The sequence below is a fragment of the Protopterus annectens genome, chromosome 2.part1 (genome assembly GCF_019279795.1).
Source record: "Protopterus annectens isolate FY-2018-M chromosome 2.part1, PAN1.0, whole genome shotgun sequence".
NCBI classification, from domain to species: Eukaryota; Metazoa; Chordata; order Ceratodontiformes; family Protopteridae; genus Protopterus; species Protopterus annectens.
Genome location: NC_056729.1, coordinates 1,597,463,062 through 1,597,485,873, shown reverse-complemented (window position 1 = coordinate 1,597,485,873; position 22,812 = coordinate 1,597,463,062). Strand labels below are relative to the sequence as shown.

Genomic DNA, 22,812 nt, shown 5'->3' with positions numbered 1-22,812 from the left:
CATCTTAGATTTATTCTCCTCTTGTTTCAAAACTTTCACTACGTATGGGTCTTGTGAGGTCAGCAGATATGTGTGCAGTCCTATGATTGCAGATGTATAAAGGAAGCCCATCCCTCCTTCAGAACAGGGAATATATAATCTTGGTATGCACTGATTTTTTATAAATCATTTGGTGAGCATGACGCATCCTTGTTTTCCTTTCTAATCTATCCAACACATTTTGTGCCAGTCAGTCACTCCAAAACTGTTAAGTTAGGACAGGAAGAGCAAATTGGTTTATAGCTTGAATTTTGTTCCTAGATATCATCGCCATTTTCAGGATTAATTTAAGTCTTCTAAAGTGTTCCTTACTATGTTTTATTCGCATTTGTTCATGTTTTATTGTTGAGTCTTCATCAATTCCCAAATATTTATACACTGTCTCTTGCTCAGAATGTTCTTCGTTTTTCACTATTGCAGTCATCACTTTTGGGTTATCCCTGCCAGGGTGGCCCTTGGCCGGCCCAAATACCAGAGGCTTCGTATTTCTGCGTCGGTTGCTGTCGCTCCAGGACTGATGTCAGGTCGTCAGTAGTATAAAGTAGGACAGCCGTCGCCATTACATCAGTCTTTCTTGCCGAGGAGCCGAAGCAGATGTTCTTCGTATTTCACTGTTGCAGTCATCACATTTGGGTTATCTGCTTGTAGTAGCCCTCAGTCAACCTGATTATCAAGGTCTTGGGTCCTGTGTTGGTTGCTGTCTCATCTTCCATGACATCAGGTAGTCAGGGGTATAAAGTATGTAGCCAACGCCATTACATCACTCTTTCTTGCCGTGCGGCGCCCGAAGCAGAAGCAGTTCGCAAGTGCCGGTCGGCCGACTCCTGAAATTTTCGTTTTCAAGTTTCAGAACCGAAATCTTCAACTAAAGCTAAGTACCTCGTTGGGAAAACTTTTCTTGCTCTAATCCAATGTCAGTAAAAGTCAATAATTGTATTTCTTGTGGAAAGCAAATACCTCATAAAGATTTTCATTTGTACTGTATTCTTTGCCTAGGCCCTGACCATGACGTACCTCGCTGTCAGTTTTGTGCCTTATTTAAACCACAAACTATCCATCATCTGTACATTTTGGCTTCTAAATATTTTGGTACTCGGTTCAGTTATCCAGGTATGTCTTCGGTAAGCCACCTAACTACCGACATTCCGAAAAAACACAAAGGTAAAGACCGAGACAGACCGCCAAGGTCCAAAGCTGCCGACGACGCTTCTCCTAAGCTAGTCACCAGTTAGCCAGTACTCAGTGAGGCGCTTTCGCAGCCCCTGATACCCGCTACTTCAGATTTGCAGGCCTCTACTGAGACCCATTCGGAGTCCGGTGTGCCGCGAGATGCTTCAACTGTGGAAACTGCGGATGTCTCTACCTTGGATTGGTCTAGAGCCGCTGTGCAGGCACTGGCTTCTGAGGGTGTATTCAGGCCTACTGATCTGCATATTAAACCGATACCATCTTCTTCTAGGCCTAAGACTCGATCCATGCCTAGGAAACCGATGCCCAGACTGCATGGTCAGGCCTCTATGCCTAAAAATCAAATAAGAATGGCTGAAGACCTTATTACTTTAATCAGGGGAAGCCAGTTTTCCCCCTCTAAGAGACCTAGGACTGAATTTGCTTATGATACTTCTGACCAGGATTCTGAAATTTCTGTCTCCTCTGATGACAAGGATTTACCCTTATCTACCTATGAGGATTCTGATGCAGAGGACTCTAATTTCCTCTGCTTCTCCCCCAGAGGATTTTTCTTTTGGTCAAACCTTGCATACTCTTAGGGAGCATTTTCACTGGGAAAGCCAGGATTACTCTGATTCTAAAAAGAGGCTTAGAGATTTCTTACTCCTGCCCCAACACAGGCCCTTAGCTATCCCTCCTGTGCTGGACATTGTTGACGATGCCTTTTCGGAATCTAGCTTGGCCCCTGACTCTCTACCTCCTGCTCCCAGAAAACCTGATAGATATTACAGGGATGTTCTTCTTGTGTCACTGTTGCAGTCCATTACATTTGGGTAATCCTGCTGGCAGGTTGCCCTCAGTCGGCCTGAATTCCAAAGTCCTGGGTCCTGCGTCAGCTGCTGTCGCCCCATGCCTGATGTCAGGTCGTCAGGGGTATAAAAGAAGCAGCCAACGCCATTTTCTTTAGTCTTTCTTGGCCCGCGGTGCCCGAAGCAGAAGCAGTTCGCAAGTGCCGGTCGGCCGACTCCTGAAGTTTTCGCATTCGAGTTTCAGAACCAAAGTCTTCAAACTAAAGCCAAGAACCCCGTTGGGGAAACTTTTTCTTGCTCCTTACCTATGTCAGTAAAAGTTAATAATTGCATTACTTGTGGGAAGCAAATACCTCATAAGGATTTTCATTTGTACTGTATTCCTTGCCTAGGCCCAGATCATAACGTGCCTTGCTGTCAGTTTTGTGCTAGATTTAACCAATGCACTATTAAGCACTGGTATATTTTTGCTTCTAAATATTTTGGATCAAGATTTAATTATCCTGAAATGTCGTCTGTTAGCAATCCGACTATCGGAGTTCACAAAAAACTCAAAGAAAAAGACAGAGACCGTCTAGGTCCAAAACTGACGACGAAGCTTCTCCTAAGCCAGACGCCGGTTTACTGGTACTCAGTGAGGAGCTTTCGCAGCCCCTGATACCCGCTACTTTTGAGTCGCAGGCCTCTACCGAGACCCATTTGGAGTCCGGTATGCCGTGAGATTCTCAGAGTATTGAACCCGCGGATGTCTCTCCCTTGGATGGGTACGGAGCCGCTGAGCAGGCACCGGCTTCTGAGGGTGATGTTCGTGTTTCACTGTTGCAGTCATTACACTTGGGTTATCCTGCTGGCAGGCTACCCACAGTCTGCCTGAATTCCAAAGTCGTGGTCCGGCGTCGGTTGCTGTCGCCTCTTTCCTGACGTTAGTGCGCCAGGGGGTATATAAGATGCAGCCGACGCCATTTTCTTCAGTCTTTCTTGCTGCGCGGTGCCCGAAGCAAAAGCAGTTTGCAAGTGCCAGTCGGCCGACTCCTGAGATTTTCAAAATTGAATTTCAGAACCGAAGTCTTCAATAAAGCTAAGTACCCCGTTGGGGAAACTTTTTCTTGCTCCAGACCGATGTCAGTAAAAGTTAACAATTGTATTTCTTGTGGGAAGCAAATACCTCATAAGGATTTTCACTCTTACTGTATTCCTTGCCTAGGCCCTGACCACGACATTGCTAGTTGTCTGTTTTCTGCTAGATTCAACCAACGCACTATTAAGCGTTGGTTTGATTTTGCTTTACATTACTTTGGCCGAAGGTTTAACTAAATAATGCCGTCGGAACAACCGACGACCGGAATTCATAAAAAACGCAAAGACAAAGGAAAGGACAGGCATCCGAGGTCCAAAACTGATGACGACGAAGCCTGTTCTAGGCCAGTCGCCGGTTCTCAGTGAGGCGCTTTCGCAACCCCTGACATCCGCTACCTCAGGGCCACAGGCCGCCTCCGAATCCCACGTGGAGACAACTAGGCCTCTGGAAACTCAAGGTATTGGGTCTACAGAAACTATTACCTCAGATGGGTCCGGAGCCGCTGAGCAGGCATCGGTTTCTGAGGGTGTTTTCAAACCTACACAGCTTATTATCAAGTCTACTTCAGCAGCCAAGGCAAAGTCTAAAACACCATTAAAGACAAAGAAACAAGTACAGCATTCTCCTGGACAGTCATCCATGCCAAAGAAACAGATGCTTAAAATGGCTGAAGACCTAATTACTTTGATGAGGGGTTCCCATCCCCCTCCTGATAAAAGGCCTAGGCAAGACACTGACTATGACTTCTCTGACCAGGTTTCTATTTCCTCTGATTCCTCTTCAGAACAGGGATATTCTCTTCCTCCCTATGAGGACTCTGATGCTGAAGAATCTATCCCTTCAGCCTCTCCTCCTGAGGATTACTCTTTTGGGGAAACCTTGCACACCATGAGGGAGCATTTCCATTGGGAGAGCCAGGATTATTCAGAATCCAAGAAAAGGCTCAGAGACTTTCTTTTACTGCCTCAGCACAGGCCCCTTGCTATCCCCCTGTACTAGATATTGTTGATGATGTTTTTTCTGAATCCAGTTTGTCTCCTGATTCTTTACCCCCTGCACCAGTCAAGCCAGATAGGTACTACAGGGTCCCAGACTCACGTAACTTTCTTTATAAAAACCCTGCGGCTGACCCAGAAACAATTTCTCAGGGCCCCAAAGGGGTCGAGGCTTCCACTGCAAAAAACCCTGTTCCCTCAGATAGGGATTCTAGAGCACTGGATAGATGGGGGAAAAAAGTTTACACTTCTGCTACTTTAGCTCTAAGGGCTTTAAACTGCCAGTTTCACATGCTTAAATATCAACAATACCTAAAGTCTTTGCTAAAACAGAAAATGCTTACAAGCTCAGAATGTTCTGACAATAAGGAAATGCAGGAATCTGAAGTAGGCAGACTTCATTCGTCTGCAACCTGTGGGTATCGGATCCGACCTCGGATCCGAGCCGGCAATTCAAAAGCTTAGGCTCCGAGCTCCTAGCTCCTCCCTCTTACCCATAACCCCTTGCCAAGCCCTGACTGACCTCAGATTTCGTTTGCCGCTTTTCAAGTAGCTACGGAATTCCAGAGCTCCTGGCGTTGGTGAAAGATAAGAGATAGTTTTTGACTAAAAAAATTTTCAAATTCTTTAATTTCTTTCTTGTTTCAGATAGTTTAGTGTGTGTTTAGGCTTTCCTCTCTCTTTTTGTTTAATTTTATCGGGTTTTGCGTAGTGTTTGTGTGTGTTGTGTGTTAGGCCTTAGGGTTACTATGTCGGAAGCCCATAAGGCTGTGTTTTCAAAATGTACGAGTGTGGCCATAAGCTATCCCCAGCAGATGGCCACACTCGGTCGTCATCTTGGGGTTGAACACCTGTCATCTGGTTGTACCATTTGTGCAGGGTTCAACCCGGCTTTGAGGGAACGGAGGTCGAAGTTGGTGCTGGCGGGTCTTTTACCCCAGATACCGCCGGCCTCTGCCCTTCCACTCAGCAACCTGTTGCTGTGAGTTCTCCCCACCGGCTGGGACTCAACCTCCCTCAAAGTTGCCGGAGGAAGGATTCTTCTAAGGAAAGACAGAAGGAGAGGCACAGGGAGAAGCACCACAAGAGGAGAGCCGAAACTTCCAGTTCGGCTCCTCCGTCTAAGCGGGCCTCCCCTGTGCCTTCTAGCTTTCCTCCTCCTCGGCTCCACTCCCTCGGTTCTCTCCTGGACCCGAGGAGGAGGAGGCTAGCCCTTCCAGGAGGTCACCGAGGCTCTCTAGGTCCGCCGGTGGCCTCCTCTAGATCAACCTTTTCTATGAGCGAAGCTGATATGGACCGGATGATGAGGAAATTCATCCAGGCCCAAATGCAAATGGGAGTGCTCCTAGCCCCCCCCCATCCGGGAGGGGCTTTGACCCCTTTCGCCCCTTAGCTCCTTCTCCGACCCATACCACGGGTTCGAGCTATCGGCGCCGTGCAGATTTGGATCCGGGGTGGGTCGGATCCGATAGGTCGGCGCACCTCGGATCCGTCCCATCCCTTGAGTGCTTGGTGCCGGACCCGACCTCTCGAGCCGAGGGCCGAGCCTCGGATCGAGGGAGCTGGTGTGTCTTCAGCTCCGTCCAGGTCGGAGCACACTGGTCTCTCGGATCCGGCGGTTTCGCTCCGACTCCGATCCGTACGTCGGATCCGAGTGGGGGTCGGCTCTCGGGCTTAGAGAAGCTGGCTCCCCCTCAGCTTTCAACGTTATGGAAAGGGCACTGTCGAGGACATCCGGACCCCCGGTCCCTGCCACGGCTCCATCCCGCACTCCATTGCAGTTGGGCCAGGCCCCCACCAGCCGGTCCCAGGGACAGCCCGCCTCGATGTCCCAAGTGGTTCCCTTGGAACATCCAACTGCTGAAGAGTACTCCTCGGACAGCCCCCCCGATGAAGTACCTCGGAAGCGTAAGTGCAAGAGGAGGCACATGGACTCCCCTGAGTCCGTCACTGAAGACACGGACTTGGATGAAGGGGAAGGCTCCCCTAGGTCACCCCCTGAGGACGTCTCATTTGGAGACATCATGGAGATGATGTCCTTCATGGATGCATCTGCAGTCATAACAAGTGGGTTGTCCTGTCGTCAGGCAGCCCTTCAGTCGGCCGGATTCCAAAGTCCGGGTCCGGCTTCGGCTGATGTCGCACTCCACCCGACGTCATCTCTGTTGGTCTTCGGGTATAAAGGCATCAGCCGACGCCATTTTCCTCAGTCTTTCTTGCCGCGTGGCGCCCGAAGCAGAAGCTGTTCGCAAGTGCCGGTCGGTCGGATCCAGAGATTACTTCTACCGAATACTACTTCGAAGACTTCTAAAGCTAAGTACCCCGTTGGGGACCTTTTCTTGCCTCAGCCGATGTCAGAAAAAGTTAACAATTGTTTAAACTGTGGGAAACAAATACCTCATAAAGATTTCCACTCTTACTGTCTGCCTTGTTTAGGCCCAGCCCACGACGTAGCAGCCTGTTCGGCCTGTGCTTCCTTCAACCGACGAACGCTTAGGCGTCGGTCGGAGTTCGCAGAACAGTTTTTCGGTTCTGATTTTGCGTACATTATGCCGTCGGATCCTCCGACTACCCAATCTGGCAAAAAACGCAAAGATAAAGACCGACACTCGCGGTCCGCGGTTTCGGCGAAACCTTGGTCAAGCAAACCGCGAGTGTCTCGGTTTCGGCCGAAACCGAGAAAACTGAACAAAGTACAGCTGAACCTATTCCTACAACTGAGGCCCCTGCTACAACTCTTGAAACGACTTCAGAAATTTTACCCACTACGGTGGTTGACTTATCAGACACCATCCCTTGGATGTTTCTACCCCAGCACGTGGTGCTGCTAGGCCTCCAGCAGCCATGTCCATTAAGGCCTTCGCCAGGGCTAAAGCTGCCAAGACTACTAAAACAGTGCCTGTTAAACCACCCCATCCAGGCCCTCTTCTAGTTCTCAAATGCTTACCTTGGCAGAAGATTTAATTTCTTTAATTAGAGGATCTCAATCTCACCCAGACAGGGCCTCTCAGCCCCAGAGAAGAGACCTAGGGCAGAGCCCCGAGCCAGTGTCCTCTGATGATTCTGCTGATGAATCAGACATAACTGACCAGCCAGAGGCTCCCTTCTCCAATTTTGAAGATTCTGATGCTGAAGAATCCATTCCAGCTGCTTCCCCACCAGAAGAATTTTCCTTTGGGGAAACTTTGCATGCCATGCGAGAACAGTTCCAATGGCAGCAACAGGATTTTTCAGACTCCAGATAAAGACTTAGGACCTTTCTGCACCTGCCTCAGCACAGGCCCTTGGCTATACCCGCTGTTCTCTCTGTGGTGGATGATGCTTTCAATGATGCTTGCTCCGCTCCAGATTCCTTACCCCCAGCCCCTACCAAACCAGACAGATTTTACAGGGTGCCAGATACTCATCACCACCTTTACAAGGCTCCACTTGCAGACCCAGAAACTATATCCCAGGGCCCCAAGGCAGTAGCCGCGACCATAGCTAAAAACCCTATTCCTTCTGAAAGGGAAGCAAGGTCATTAGACAGATGGGGTAAAAAGGTCTACACTTCAGCTACTCTCTCAGCTAGAGCTTTAAACTGTCAGTTTCACATGATACAATACCAAGAGTTTATGCTGGATCAGTTAACTAAAAAACTAACCACTGATGAATCTCTTGATAAGAAATATGTATTAGATATGGTAAATAACATACAACAGGTTAGCAACCATTCCTTAAAATGTGGCTATGATGCACTGGAGGCTTCATTTAGATCAGCCATGACAGGCACAGTGATAAGAAGGCATGCATGGCTAAAGGAACAAGCTTTACGGATCATGTTAAAGCTAAGTTGCTAGATGCTCCTATGGACAAGACAAGTTTGTTTGGTACATCTGCCCAGCAGGTTATGAAGAAAATGGAAGAAAAGGCAAAATCTGTTCAAACTGTTAAAGATTTCTTGCAGGTTCAACCCCAAGGTTTAGCAGGAACTGGCCTGCCAAAATTGGTCCTTTCCTGACTCCACAAAATTTCAAAGGGGCAGGAATAGACGTTCCAGAGGCAGAAACCAATCCAGAGGAGGTGCCTACAGAGGAAGACAGTGGCAAGGTAACAACAGAGGCACAGACACGGCCACTGCCACTACATCAACACAACCACAGTGACTTAACCCTATACCCGCCTACCAGGGAACAAATAGCAGCTCCTCTAGGCGGAAAGTTAACCTTATTTTCAAAGAACTGGCACTACATAACAAAGGACAAGTGGATTTTACAAACCATAGATCAAGGTTACGGTTTCACTTCCACACTATTCCAGTCAAAAGAGGAATGCCAAATCTACCTCCAAATCAAAAAACAGAGGCTCTACGCCAGATAATGGAGTTAGCAAACATGAGAGCTGTGGAAAGAGTGCCAGCAGCAGAGCAAGGAAAGGGTTCTACTCCAGACTATTCCTAGTTCCAAGAAAGGAAAAAGTTGGAGACCAATTCTCGACCTGTCCACCTTAAATACATACATCATTGTCCCAAAATTCAAAATGCTGACCCTACAGCAACTTCTTCCCATGCTGGGCAAGGAGTCTTGGCTGGTAACTCTAGATCTCAAGGAGGCATACCTGCACGTCCCCATTCGACCAATCTGCAGAAGATACCTCAGATTTCTTGCAGGATCAGAGCACTATCAATTCTCAGCATTGCCTTTTGGCTTATCTACTGCGCCCAGAGTATTCACAAAATGCCTGGCATCAGTAATCGCCATTGCAGACTTCAGGAATTCAAATTTACCCATACCTGGACGACTGCCTGCTACAAGGGGACAACAAAAGCAAGCTGACAACAGATTTACAAAGGGTCATTTGCTTGCTACAAGCACTGGGATACACAGTCAATTTACAAAAGTCAAGGCTAATACCATCCCAAACAAGGACTTTCTTGGGCGCGGAATTGGACACAGTAAAACAAATGGCATTTCTGACTACAGAAAAACAAAAAGAACTCCCTCTATACTTCTTGGCACTAACAAAACTGAACAAGTTAACAGCAAGAAAAGTACTGCAGGCCTTGGGCTTCATGGCATCATGCATAATCTTGGTTCCATTTGCCAGACTACATATGAGAAAACTACAGTGGTACCTAAAGAATTTATGGTCCCAACACAGACACAGTCTAGAAACAGAAATCCCACTAATTCCATGCTTAAAACAGGAGTTCCTATGGTGGGCTCAGGCATGCCAGTCAAACCCAGGCCTACCCTTTCGCAGATGTCAAGCAAGCCAGACCATCACAACAGATGCTTCAGACCTAGGATGTGGGGCACACATGCTGGACAAATGCGTGCAAGGATTGTGGACACAGGATCAACTTCAACTGCACATCAACCTAAAAGAAATGCTGGCAGTAAAACTGGCAATCCAAAAGTTCAAACCATTTCTCAAAGAGGGCCAGTTGATGATAAGGACAGACAACACCACAGTCATGTGGTACATCAACAAACAGGGAGGCACTCATTCATACCCCTATGCAGAATGACCTTGGAGCTGTGGACCCTGGCACTCAGCTACAACATCCAGTTACAGGCAATATTTGTACCAGGGAAAGACAATACCCTAGCAGACATATTAAGCAGAACCACTTCGGATGCCCACGAATGGAAGCTTCATCCGGACATCTTCAAGACCATCTCAAAGAAATGGGGAATGCCACAGATAGACCTATTCGCATCTCCTCTCAATCACCAGCTCAAAAAATTCTGCACAAGGACATTCCACCCATTAGCATGGAAAGTGGATTTGCTCTCTTTCAACTGGAAAGGCCTAACAGCATATGCATTCCCGCCTCTTCCTTTGATACACAAGGTACTACTAAAAATCAAGGAAGAACGTCCAAAGATAATCCTGATAGCTCCAAACTGGCCAAGACAACACTGGTACCCACTACTGAGGAGCATGTCTCGGAACAATATGTGGACAATTCCGCTGATGCCTTTGATGTTAACGCAGAACAACTACAGCATCATACATCCAAACCTAAAACCTTACAACTGACTGCATGGAACATCACATAACAGCAGCTATTCCAGAACTTTCCCAAAGAGTTAAAGACATTATTCTGGAAGCACGCAGACCTTCAACAAGAAGGAACTATGCTGGAAAATGGAAAAGGTTTGTCATCTGGAGTACGGAAAGAGGAAAAGATGTGTCAAACATAGATATGCCTAACATTCTGGAGTATCTGGCGAACTTCTTCATTCAGGCCTGTCCTACTCCTCCATCAAGATACATGCATCAGCTATTTCAGCAGAATACAGCTTTGATACACCTGTTTTTCGCACCCTTTGCTCAGACAATTCCTCAGAGGAATCAAGAATGTAAAACCTCCAAGGAAACCACCATTACCAGCTTGGGATTTAAACTTTGTGCTAGAAAAGTTGACACTAGCACCCTTTGAACCAGCAGCAACAGCAGACATACAACACCTATCATGGAAAACTGCTTTCCTACTGGCAATTACTTCAGCAAGGAGGGTTTCAGAACTACAGGCCTTAATGGCAGTGCAACCCTTCCTAATCTTCCACCAAGATAGAGTGTCCATGAGGACTAATCCTACATTTATGCCTAAGGTGGTATCCAGAGTGTCTTTAAACCAGGCAATCCACCTACCTACCTTCTTTCCCAACCCACAAAACAGAGGGGAAAGAATACTGCATACCTTGGATGTACATAGACAGCTACGCTACTACTTGGACAGAACAAAAATAGCAGAAAGACTGACCAACTTTTGTAGCCTATGCAACAGGAAGGGAAGGAAAAGCTATTTCCAAACAGACAATCTCCAAATGGATAGGAAATTGCATACGATTCTGTTACTCCTTCCATGGAAAACCAATTCCACAGAACATAAGACCTCATTCTACAAGAGCAACAGCCACTACCACAGCCTTCTTACGAGGAGTGGCAACCAAAGACATTATTGAGGCGGCTACTTGGACCTCCGTGCATACATTTGCCAAGCATTATAATTTGCCTCTATATTCCAGATCCCGAGCAGGGTTTGCCACTGCTGTACTGCAAGGGATCCTAAACACACCATAATCTACCTTTATCCTCCTCCCTAGTTGGCTATGGTATTCTACCCACTTGTTATGACTGCAGATGCATCCATGAAGGACATAGTACAGTTTTGTACCTACCATAAATGTAGATGTCCGAACTGGATAGCATCTGCAGTCAGGATTACCCTCCCACCATCCCTCTGTGGTACTCCTAGGGTGTTTACCCTTCTAATAGCTAGCTGTTGGGGAGTCTTTATGGTGTATTTGTTTTTGTATATGTACATACATGCTTATTGTTGTGTTTACCTCTATCTATTTGGAAACATTGGCATCTATCCAAATTTTAGCCTGCAAGAGGGCTACTGGCATCTGGGGCAAGAAACACTGAGGAAAATGGCGTCGGCTGATGCCTTTATACCCGAAGACCAACAGAGATGACGTCGGGTGGAGTGCGACATCAGCCGAAGCCGGACCCGGACTTTGGAATCCGGCCGACTGAAGGGCTGCCTGACGACAGGACAACCCACTTGTTATGACTGCAGATGCTATCCAGTTCGGACATCTACATTTATGGTAGGTACAAAACTGTACTTTAAGGATCGGGGGGGGTGGTCTGCCCCCAAGGCTTCTTCGGACGAGTCTGTGTTCTTGGAGGCATTCGAGGCGGGCCCTTCTACCTCTTGGGTGTCCCCTCCTGCTGACCCCCTGGTGGATCTTATATCCATCAGGGCGTGGAAGGATCCGGACACCATTGAGCCTATCCCTAAGCGCCCGGACCGCATTCTTTCTCCTCCATCAGACCGCACCCACTGGAGTAAGGGTCCCCCAGTAGATGCCATGATGATGGCTGCAGCCACGAAGAGGAATTGGCCCAGGAGAGTCCCTCCGTCCATCCTCCGGGCAAGGAGTCCCGTTCGATGGATCGCATTGGGAAGCGAGTTTTAGTTCAGCGACCTTCTCCTTGAGAGCGCTGAACTACATGGCACATGACATTAGGATGCAGCGGGATCTGATTAAAGAATACGCTGCAGCTCCCCGAGTCCATCTCGGTGAGGATAAACAGGTTTACTCCACCCGAATGGCCACTCTCAGATCAGTATCCAATACATCTATCGGCTGCTGTCTCATGCTACTGAGGGAGCCGCTAGAGCCAGCGGAGCAGGCCTAGTCATGAGGCGACAGGCCTGGCTCCGCCATTGTGATTTTGCAGAGCCCTTCAAGGCGACCTTCGCGCATGCCCTTTCGATGGTTCTGCCTTGTTTGGCAAGACTGTTCGAGACATTAGTCCAGAGCGAAAAGGACGGAAGACGCTGTCTGCCGGAGTCCGCTTCTCAGCTCCCCAGAGAGGTCCTTCTCTAAGAACCAAAAGGGACAGAAGAAGATGTGGTTCCGGAAGTCGCAGCAGTCCCAACCTGCTCCGGATAACCAGTCCTTCCGTGGCAGAGGAGGACGGGGAGGTCGTCGTGCCAGAGGCAGGGGGGCTCCTGGCAACTTTGGGTCCAGAGAACCCTTCTCGGAGAGACCCACGCAGCAGCCCTGAAGGGTTGCCCGGCTGTCCGTCTCTGGAGGCAGTCGGGGGGCGGTTTTCGATGCACCTGACTTCTTGGGAGTCCATAACAACAGACAGTTGGGTGCTTCGAGTTATATCCAGAGGATATTCAATACCCCTATTCAAGATTCCCAAATCTCGCAGCCTCCCAGATGTTCCACCCGACCAAAGGGAGGCGGCAGCTATCGAAATCGAGCAGCTGCTAGGAAAAAGGGCCATCCAGCGCGTCCCCCCAGATCAAACCAGATTAGGGTTTTACTCCAGGTTCTTTTTGGTGCCAAAGAAGACGGGGGACTTAAGACCAATCTTAGACCTTTCCCAGTTGAACCTGTCAGTAACCAAGCAAAAGTTCCGGATGGTCACCCTGCAATCTATACTCCCCCTCTTGAGGGAGAACGACTGGATGTGTTCCATAGACCTCAAGGATGCGTACTACCACATTCGGATGGACAGACGATCCAGGAGGTTTCTTCGCTTCCGGCTGGGAGTCAGTCATTATCAGTTCAGGGTCCTCCCCTTTGGTCTCACCTCAGCCCCCAGGGTGTTTACCAAGGTGCTAGCGGTGGTAGCGGCCAACCTGAGGCTCCAGGGATTACAGGTCTTTCCGTACCTGGACGACTGGCCCCTGACGGCATCATCAAGGCATCTTCTGTGCTCAGCCAGGGATTACTTTCTTCAACTAGCACCAAGGCTGGGCATCACGATCAACTGGGAGAAATCTTTTCTGAATCCCACTCAAATTATAGATTTCATAGGAGGAAGACTAGACACCAGATCAATGCGAGCCTTCCTCACCCCAGACCGTATCGCCAGCCTGAAGTGTCATGTGACAGCGATCCTGCAACCATCTCCAACTGCAGCTTCGGTCCTGAGGGCCCTAGGTTCTATGGCGGCAGCTATCCCGCTTCTCATTCATGCCCGTTTACGCATGCGGGTTCTTCAATGGACCCTTCAAGTTCAGTGGTCTCCTCTTTGTTCGTCTCTAAACGCTCCGATTGCGGTCAGCAGGGCGTGCAGGGACTCCCTTCTTTGGTGGCTTCTTTCTCCGGAGCCCCTGGCAGGGAGACCTTTTTGCGCTGCATTTCCCTGAGCCACAGTGACCACGGACGCTTCTTGCCTCGGGTGGGGGCATTCTGCGGAAAGATTGTCCAAGGCACGTGGAATCCCACAGAGACGTCATTGCATATAAATGTCCTGGAAATGAGGGCGGTGCTCCTAGCGTTGCAAGCACTTCACCACGTTCTTCCTTCAGGGACTATTGCGATTCAGACAGACAACATGTCGGTAGTCTGGTATATCAACAAGCAGGAGGAACCAGGTCTTACCCCTTTGTCGAGAGGCCATGAGAGTCTGGGAATGGGCAATTTCCACCAAACGCTTTCTGGTAGCAACGCACATTCCGGGAAAGTCCAACATCCTTGCGGACAAGCTCAGTCGCACTATCCTTTCTCCACACGAGTGGTCCCTCAATCCTCAAGTAGCGAAGAAGATTTTTGCCGTTTGGGGCAACCCTGTTGCGATCTTTTGCCTCTCCCTCAAACGCCAAATGCGACAATTTCTTCGCTCTGCTTCCCCACCAGGGAGTTCGAGGATGCTCTGGTGCATGCTTGGCCTCCCGGTCTCCTTTATGCCTACCCTCCACTTCCTCTGATGCAGAGGCTTCTGCAGAAAGCCAACAGTTTGGGGAGCAGAATGATTCTCATTGCCCCATTCTGGCCTCGACAACCTTGGTTCCCCTTTGTATGGTCTCACAAAATCAATCCACCATGGATTCTGGATCCAATTTCGGATCTCATCTCTCACCCTCTGGGAATGTCAGTTCCCAATCTGCGGACCCTGAAGTTGACAGCTTGGCTGCTCCAGTTCCAACCTTAATTAGGGCTCCCGGTATCTCTTCACCGGTCAAGGCCATTCTAGTGGCTGCTCATAAACCTTCCACCAGACAGGTTTATCGGAGTAAATGGAAGAGATTCTCTATATGGGCAGGACAGAGAACTTTGGATCCTTTCTCAGCTCCTATGTCAGCGGTGCTGGATTTTCTAACAGACCTCTTTCATCAAGGGGCTAGTGCTTCCACGATTAAGGTACAATTGGCAGCTATCTCGCATTATCACATTGGTCATGACACAGCTCCCCTTATGACGGTGAAATTATGCAAAGCATTTCTCAAAGGAGTTTTTTTGTTAAGGCCTCCAGTCAAGGAGGTTGTACCGCCTTGGGACTTGTCTTTAGTCCTGCAGGCCCTTACTGCTCCTCCCTTCGAGCCTGCAGCTTCTTCTGATTTAAAATACCTTTCCTGGAAGACTGCCTTTCTGGTAGCTATCACTTCAGCCAGAAGGGTGTCTGAGCTTCAGGCTCTGTGTGTCAAACCGCCTTATCTTTCTTTCTACCCTGATAGGGTGTGCCTCAGGACCAATCCATCTTTTCTTCGAAGGTCTCTTCTGAATCCAATATTAACCAGTCAATCAATTTGCCGGTGTTTTTCCCAAGTACTCAAACAAAGGAGAATACAAATTGCATTCCTTGGATGTTCATAGACAATTACGTTTTTATATTAACAGAACAGCTGGCCACAGGAAATCAGATCAGCTGTTCGTCTCCTTTGCTAAATTTGCTCTGGGTAAAGCAGTATCTAAAGTCACTCTATCTAAATGGATTGCTAATTGTATTCTGCAGGCATATGACACTTCAGGCAGACCTGCTCCTCAGAGGGTTACGGCTCATTCTACTAGGGCAGTTTCTACGTCAGCCGCCTTTAAGTCCCGTGTTTCATTGGATGATATCTGCGCGGCAGCTACTTGGGCCTCGCCTCATACTTTTATTTCTCATTACAAGGTGGATGTTGTTTCTAGAGGAAGAGCATCCTTTGGCTCAGCGGTGCTCGAACATCCTTCCATGATGGCGCCCAAGATTCAGGTAGCTAGGGACTCTGTCCCACAGGTTGCAGACGAATGAAGTCTGCCTACTTCAGATTTAGAAGTTATGTACTCACCATAACGTTCCATCTGAGTAGGTGACTTCATTCGATGTAACTATCCCTCCATCCCCCTGACCTTTATAGAGCGAGTAGTTATGCTGTTTTAGTGTACTGTTGTCAGTATTTTGAGGCAAACTCAATCTGAGGTCAGTCAGGGCTTGGCAAGGGGTTATGGGTAAGAGGGAGGAGCTCGGAGCCTAAGCTTTTGAATTGCCGGCTCGGATCCGAGGTCGGATCAGATACCCACAGGTTGCATCCGAATGAAGTCACCTACTCAGATGGAACGTTATGGTGAGTACATAACTTCTAATTTATTGCATGCAGCCGAACAAGTGGGAAAGCATACTCTGCAATGTGGTTTTGATTCATTAGAGGCTTCTTGCAGAGCCGCAGTTACAGGTTCTGTCATTCGAAGACATGCTTGGTTAAAAGAACAAAGTTTACCTGATCATGTTAAAGCAAAATTATTGGATGCTCCGTTACAGCATGATACTTTGTTTGGTGTTAAGGCAGAAGAGGTGTTAAAGAAAATGGAGGATAAAGCAAATTCAATGCAGACAGTAAAGGATTTCTTACAGGTTCAGCCACCTAGATTTAGCAGGAACTGGCCTTCTAAAAATTGGTCCTTTCCAGTGTCAGACAGGCCACAAAGAGGCAGATACAGACGCCCAAGAGGCAGATCTCAGCCCCAAGGCTCATACAGACCTAAACAATGGGGGTTCTTCAGCCTCCAAAGGCGGAGAAGACAAATCACAACCTTACAGGAAAAGGTCCCAATGACTTCCCTCTACGAATGCCAAGCACTTACCTTTTGGCAGCACACTTAGGGGGGAAAACTAGCACTTTTCTCACAAAATTGGCACATGATCACCCAGGACAAATGGGTACTGAATATTGTTTCTCAGGGTTACAGGTTCCACTTTCACACCCTACCAAGATAAAAAGGTATGCCAGACCCGCCACAAAATCAATGGGCAGAGGCACAAAAAGACATTTCTGCTCTCATGGACATGAGAGTTATTCAAAAAGTACCACAGCAAGAACAGGGACAAGGATTTTACTCAAGGCTTTTCTTGGTACCCAAAAAGGACAATGCCTGGAGACCAATACTGGACCTGTCAATTCTAAATACTTTCCTGGATGTTCCAAAATTCAAAATGTTGACACTGCAGCAACTTCTACCCATGCTGGGCAAGAAGGCTTGGCTAGTTACTTTAGACCTCAAAGAAGCATACCTGCATGTCCCAATCAGACAATCTTGCAGAAGATACCTCAGATTCATAGCTGGCTCAATGCATTACCAGTTCTCTGCACTGCCCTTTGGCTTATCTACTGCGCCCAGGGTCTTCACAAAATGCCTGGCACCAGTAATTGCATTTTGCAGACAAAAAGGAATTCAAATATGTCCCTACTTGGACGACTGCCTAGAGAGCAAGGACGTTCTACTAAAACATCTGGCGTTTGTAAAAAGATTACTAATTTGCCTAGGGTACACAGTAAACGAAAAGAAATCAAAACTAGTGCCCTCTCAAGAGATAATATTCCTGGGTGCAAGCTTAAATACAGCTTAAATACAACTGCCCAGATGGCTTATCTTACGGCAGACAGGCAAAGACAACTGACTCGTTACTTTCAGATGATGGCAACAAAAGACCCAGCTACCTGCAAGAAAAATTCTGCAGGCTTTGGGCTTCATGGCATCCTGCATCCTGCTAATTCCATATGCAAGACTGCATATGAGGAAGCTACAATGGTATCTAAAAAGTGTTTGGACTCAACATTGCCACAGCCTGGAAACAATAATAACTGTTATTCCCTGCCTGCAACAGGAGTTTCGATGGTGTGCACTGGCCTGTCACCACAACAAGGGACAGCCTTTCATTTTACCCACGGCCAGGCAGACACTAACAACAGATGCATCGGATTATGCCTGGGGGGCACACATGGCAGGAAAATGTATTCAGGGCATGTGGCCCGTGGACCAAATGCATCTTCACATCAATCAACAAGAGATGCTAGCTGTACAGAATGCCCTGACAGCCTTCAAGGATCTACTACATCTAGGACAACTATTACTAAAGACGGACAATACCACAGTTATGCGGTACATAAACAAGCATGGGGGCACACATTCCTACCCCCTCTGCAGGCAAGCCATGACTTTGTGGAACACAGCACTGACCTATCAAGCACATCTGCAGGCACAATTCCTGCCAGGAAAGAAAAATACTCTGCCAGACGAACTAAGCAGAAACCTCATGGACACTCACGAGTGGAAACTAAATCCACAGATCTTCAGCATGATAACAAGGAAATGGAAATGCCCAGACATGTTTTTGCCTCCCCTCACAACTGCCAACTACAGAGATTCTGCACAAGGACTTAGCACTCACAAGCATGGAAAGTGGATGCTCTATCATTCAGCTGGAAAACCCTATTAGTTTATGCCTTCCCACCACTGCCTCTCCTTCCCAAGGTGCTCCTAAAAGTCAGACAAGAGAAGCCAAAAATTATTTTGATTGCCCCAGACTGGCCACGCCAGCACTGGTACCCAATCCTAAAGAGCTTGTCTCAAGGCCCAGCCTGGACTTTACCTCAAATTCCTCATCTTCTGACTCAACAAAACAATCAGATCCTGCACAGCCAACTCAGAACCTTAAATCTGGCTGCATGGCAGATAATATAACCACTCAGAGCACACCTCTCTCTAAAGCTGTTATGGATGTCATTTTGGAAGCCAGGAGGCCCAGCACCAGGAAATCCTATGCAGAAAAATGGAAGAGATTCTGTGCTTGGAACCAGGCACAAGGACTTGAACCACTTGTTCCAAATATTCCTCAGATTTTACAATACCTAACTGAGATGCTGGACAAAGGCCCTTCTCATCAATTAAGATCCATGCCTCTGCCATTTCGGCTCATTACAATACGGAACCTCCTATTTTCTCTCATCCACTGCTAAGACAGTACCTCAGAGGGGCAAAAAACATAAGACCCCCAAGGAGAGCACCGATACCTACATGGGACCTCAACTTTGTTTTAGAAAAGCTCACACTGCCTCCTTTTGAGCCAGCCAATATAGCTGATATAAAATTCTCATCATGGAAAACTGCTCTGCTCCTAGCAATAACTTCAGCAAGAAGTCTCAGAGTTACAAGCATTAATGGCAGTGGAACCTTTTATCATTTTTAATCCGGACAGGGTTTCTCTAAGGACAAACCTGACATTTATGCCAAAGGTAGTATCCAGTGTGGCTCTTAACCAAGCCATTCATTTGCCAACATTTTATCCAAATCCCCAGAATTAAGGGGAGAGACTTCTGCACTCTTTGGACATACACAGGCAGCTACGCTTCTACTTGGACAAAACAAAAGCTTTCAGAAAAACTGAGCAACTGTGGTTTGTAGCATATGCTGCAGGATCACAAGGAAAGGCTATTTCAAAATGGATAGGACACTGTATTCGTTTCTGCTATGCACAGCATGGCAAGTCAGTGCCTAAGACTATTGGGCCATATTCTACCAGGGCAGCAGCCACTTCAGCAGCCTTTCTCCGAGGAGTACCAACCAAGGAAAATTTGGAGGCTGCAACTTGGAGTTCAGTGCACACTTTTACCAAGCACTACCACTTACCTCTTTACTGGTTACCCACCCACTATCCCCCTTTCTTTGCTGGGACTTATCTATACTTCTCTATCCTATACAATCTATGTGGTGTATTTGCTTGTAGATGAAGGTATTGTTTATTTTAGTGTATGTTTTTTAGAAGCAATGTGTATTGCCTAGCTTCTTGGGGGCACTTGACATCTGGGGCAAGAAAAACTGAAGAAAATGGCATCGGCTGCATCTTGTATACCCCTGGCGCACTGACATCAGGGAAGAGGCGACAGCAACCAACGCCGGACCAGGACTTTGGAATTCAGGCCGACTGCGGGTAGCCTGCCAGCAGGATAACCCGAGTGTAATGACTGCAACAGTGAATACACTCGAACATCTACATTTATGGTAGGTACACAACTGTACTTTCTCAGGATCCATTCATGATCCACCCTTGTGCAGAGGGATAACCATTGCAGTCTTCCATCTGCATGGCACAAAACATGTTCAGAGGCTGTCTAGTGGTCCTGATAGTTCATATTTCAGACTGTTTAGGAGGCATCCTGGGATATTATTATGGCCGATCAAGGTTGTGTTTTTGGCTTTAGAGAGCACATTTAGGACTTGCTTCCTATTGATAGTTGGTTAGTTTGTTTGATGGTATTTCCTTGGGGTGGTTGGAGGAGGGGTTGGGGGAGTGAAGCTGGAGCTGAATTTTGTCAACCAATATATTTGCTGTATCTTCTGGCTCCGTGAACTTGTCTCCATTTAAAATCAATTTGGGTATAGCTAAAGAAGGACTTGTGGCTGTCCTTGGCCTGGGAAGCTATCTTAACGCTTTGTTGATCTTAATTTTTCCTTTTAGTTGTCTATTTTGCTTTATAAGAGAGTTATCTTTTTAGGTGTTACACTTCCTAAGTTTAGATATGACTTTTTATTGTACAATCTGTTTAATAATTGATTCCACCAGTGTGGCTTGTTTTGATTTGGGCTCATTTCTGCTGTTATCTGACTTTGGAGGGACTTGAAATTTTGACAGATTATCACTTAATAAAAGGTAGTTTGCCATGACATATTGCCTGTTACAGGGTTTACCGGGTTTACAGATTTGATTTTTATCTTGGAGACAGCTTTGTCGTCTGACCTCACCAGAGGACACAACGCATGGGAGGTAGCATTCTTCTGTATCTGAGTACCAGGTTCAGTATGGTTGAGCACTTCTAGTGGGTGAATGCACTATCTAGTCTAGGGTATTTGTGCTAAAGTCCAGGAATCTCTGTGCTATGTTATGGAAAGTCATGCATTGGTTTCAGATTCTTCTGTTCTGGTTCATTTGTTCCACAACAGAATTTGCAAAGTGAATATTCGTTTGTGAGTACAAATGCAGTAATGGTACAGAAACACGTGATGATTGCATGTTAAGCATATTCCTAATATTTTTAGTCTTCCCCCATTACATACACATGCTTTTTAAACCCAAAACAGTAATAACTCAGTTGCAACTATGTTAAACTTGGACTGTGTTTTGTGCTGCATACAGGATTTACGTTTTTGTCTGTGTCTGCAGGATGTCAAGAAATTGCTGATGAGTTCCGTGCACAGGAGATAGATGGGCAGGCTCTTCTTCTCCTGAAAGAAGACCACCTTATGAGTGCAATGAACATCAAGCTAGGACCAGCACTGAAGATCTATGCTAGAATCAGCATGCTCAAGGACTCATAATTTTGCACTTCCCCACCACAGAGGCACCCAGTCAGTGTGAAGCTGAAAAGGCCGCTGAGCATAGTTTTTGACTCTGCAAACTTGTGAAAAGGACACTTCAGTTCCCTGCAGCCACTGAAGGAAAACCTTAATTTTATCTCAGTCATTTTTATGTGCACTAAAACCAATAAGTTCTGAAGTTGACCTTTTTTACTTGTACAAATTGTTGGGCTGTCTGAATTGTTTGACAGTATGAGAAACTTGTTGAAAACACAGATGCATATAAAAACTGTGTACTCCAGCAGCATAATGTTTTTTGTCGCGTATTTATGAATGGAAGGGGGAAACGGGTGAAGAGTAAAACATTTTTGCATCATGTGTTTAAAAGTAAAATCCAAAGGAATGTTAGCAGTCTGTTCTTCGTTTATCACTTCTTGGGTAGATTCTGAGGAGGCAGAGATGAACAACAGTGTCTGAACATGGCTGCCAAGTTTCATTTCTGAACTGAAAAGAAAACTGAACTTGAACTACAGACAAAAGTATCCGTGCTTTATTGCTGCGTGCAACAGTGGAAAGACAAGCAACTATAACCATTTTTATGTGCCACCTAATTGTGGCATTAGGCAGGGAATATACTCTGCACTGTGGTATGGTGGGGACATTAACATGTTCCCTGAATCATGGGTAATAGTGCATATTTATCTTCGCTTTCTTTTCACTAGTGTATGCATTTGCAGGACTTTTGTCTGTTGCTGGGAACGCAGCTTAGTTGTGAAACATAACTGAATGTTACAAAGACTTTTACCCATTTAGTAAAGATGTATGGAATCCTACTGTAACAGTAAGGATGGCAGTGAAGCTAGAGAATATGGTGCTATCAATTACTGAAGCAATTAAATTTGTATTTGTAAGTATTTATAAAAATAAGGAACATTTTGTACAGTTTTTCATTATGCAGAATATCAACAGAATGTCTGCAAGCCACTTTTTGTAGCAAAGAAATGTTTGTTAAAATTCTGTTTTTCTGGAGTTTTGGTCACTGTTGAATTTGCATGTTTTGTAATAAAAGATGAAAAAATGCTAAGCACCATTTTAACAAGATACACACTTGATTCATTTTTTTCTTTCTCATTGCTTCTCTCTTTGATTTAGTGTTGTAGTTTATGATTTCTTATCTAGATGTTTATTCATTTGCCAGATCTCATTTGAACTAATCCTTGCAGACTTTTTCAGATGTAACTTGAGAAGCACAGGCCAAATCAGTCCAATGTTCATGATCAGTTTTATTTATTTATTTGACATTTGTTAACCCTGAGCAAAAGCCCTTTTTCAGTGGAGGCCCCTGGGAGAAAAGCTCCACAGTTACAAGTAAGCAAGAAAATTTACAAAATTGAAGATGAAAACAGTGAAAATTTACAATAAAACAGTTAAGCAAATGTAGATAAAGCTCCGCAGTACAGTATAGTAAGAGGCATTATAACACTGAAGAAAAAGCATAGCAAAGAAAATACAATAAAACATTTGAATGAATTTACATAACACAGTGGGTTATCTTCGGAGGGTAAGTGTACAGTACAGAGCAGTTACGTGAGTTATGGTAGCAGGGAAAGGAAGAAGACAAAGGGGGTGGGTTCATGTGGGATGATTACAGAGGCAAATCCATGTGCTATTAAGGTACCTTTTGAGAGTTTTCTTGAATTTGTGGACGTAGGAAATGCTTCTAAGGTTCAAGAGCAGGAAAGTAGCTGTAGAGATTCCGTCCAATAGATATTTTAGGTTTGTGAATTTGTAAGAGTCATTGGTTAGAGTTCCTTAGGGATCAAAGGGGCTTGTAGAGGGAGACAAGTTGTTCTCTAAAGAATAAGAAG

At 46.4% G+C, this 22,812-nt stretch overlaps 1 protein-coding gene across 1 annotated transcript in view; it reads left to right on the top strand.

The window, feature by feature from the left end:
• The window catches only part of PHC2 (polyhomeotic homolog 2), a 2,832,203-nt gene extending 2,810,156 nt beyond the window's left edge, over positions 1–22,047 (top strand). The window contains 1 exon segment of the mRNA XM_044063043.1: positions 20,811–22,047. Coding sequence (XP_043918978.1) covers positions 20,811–20,965 — 155 coding nt within the window. The 3' untranslated portion in view covers positions 20,966–22,047.
• Positions 22,048–22,812: the final 765 nt, after the last annotated feature.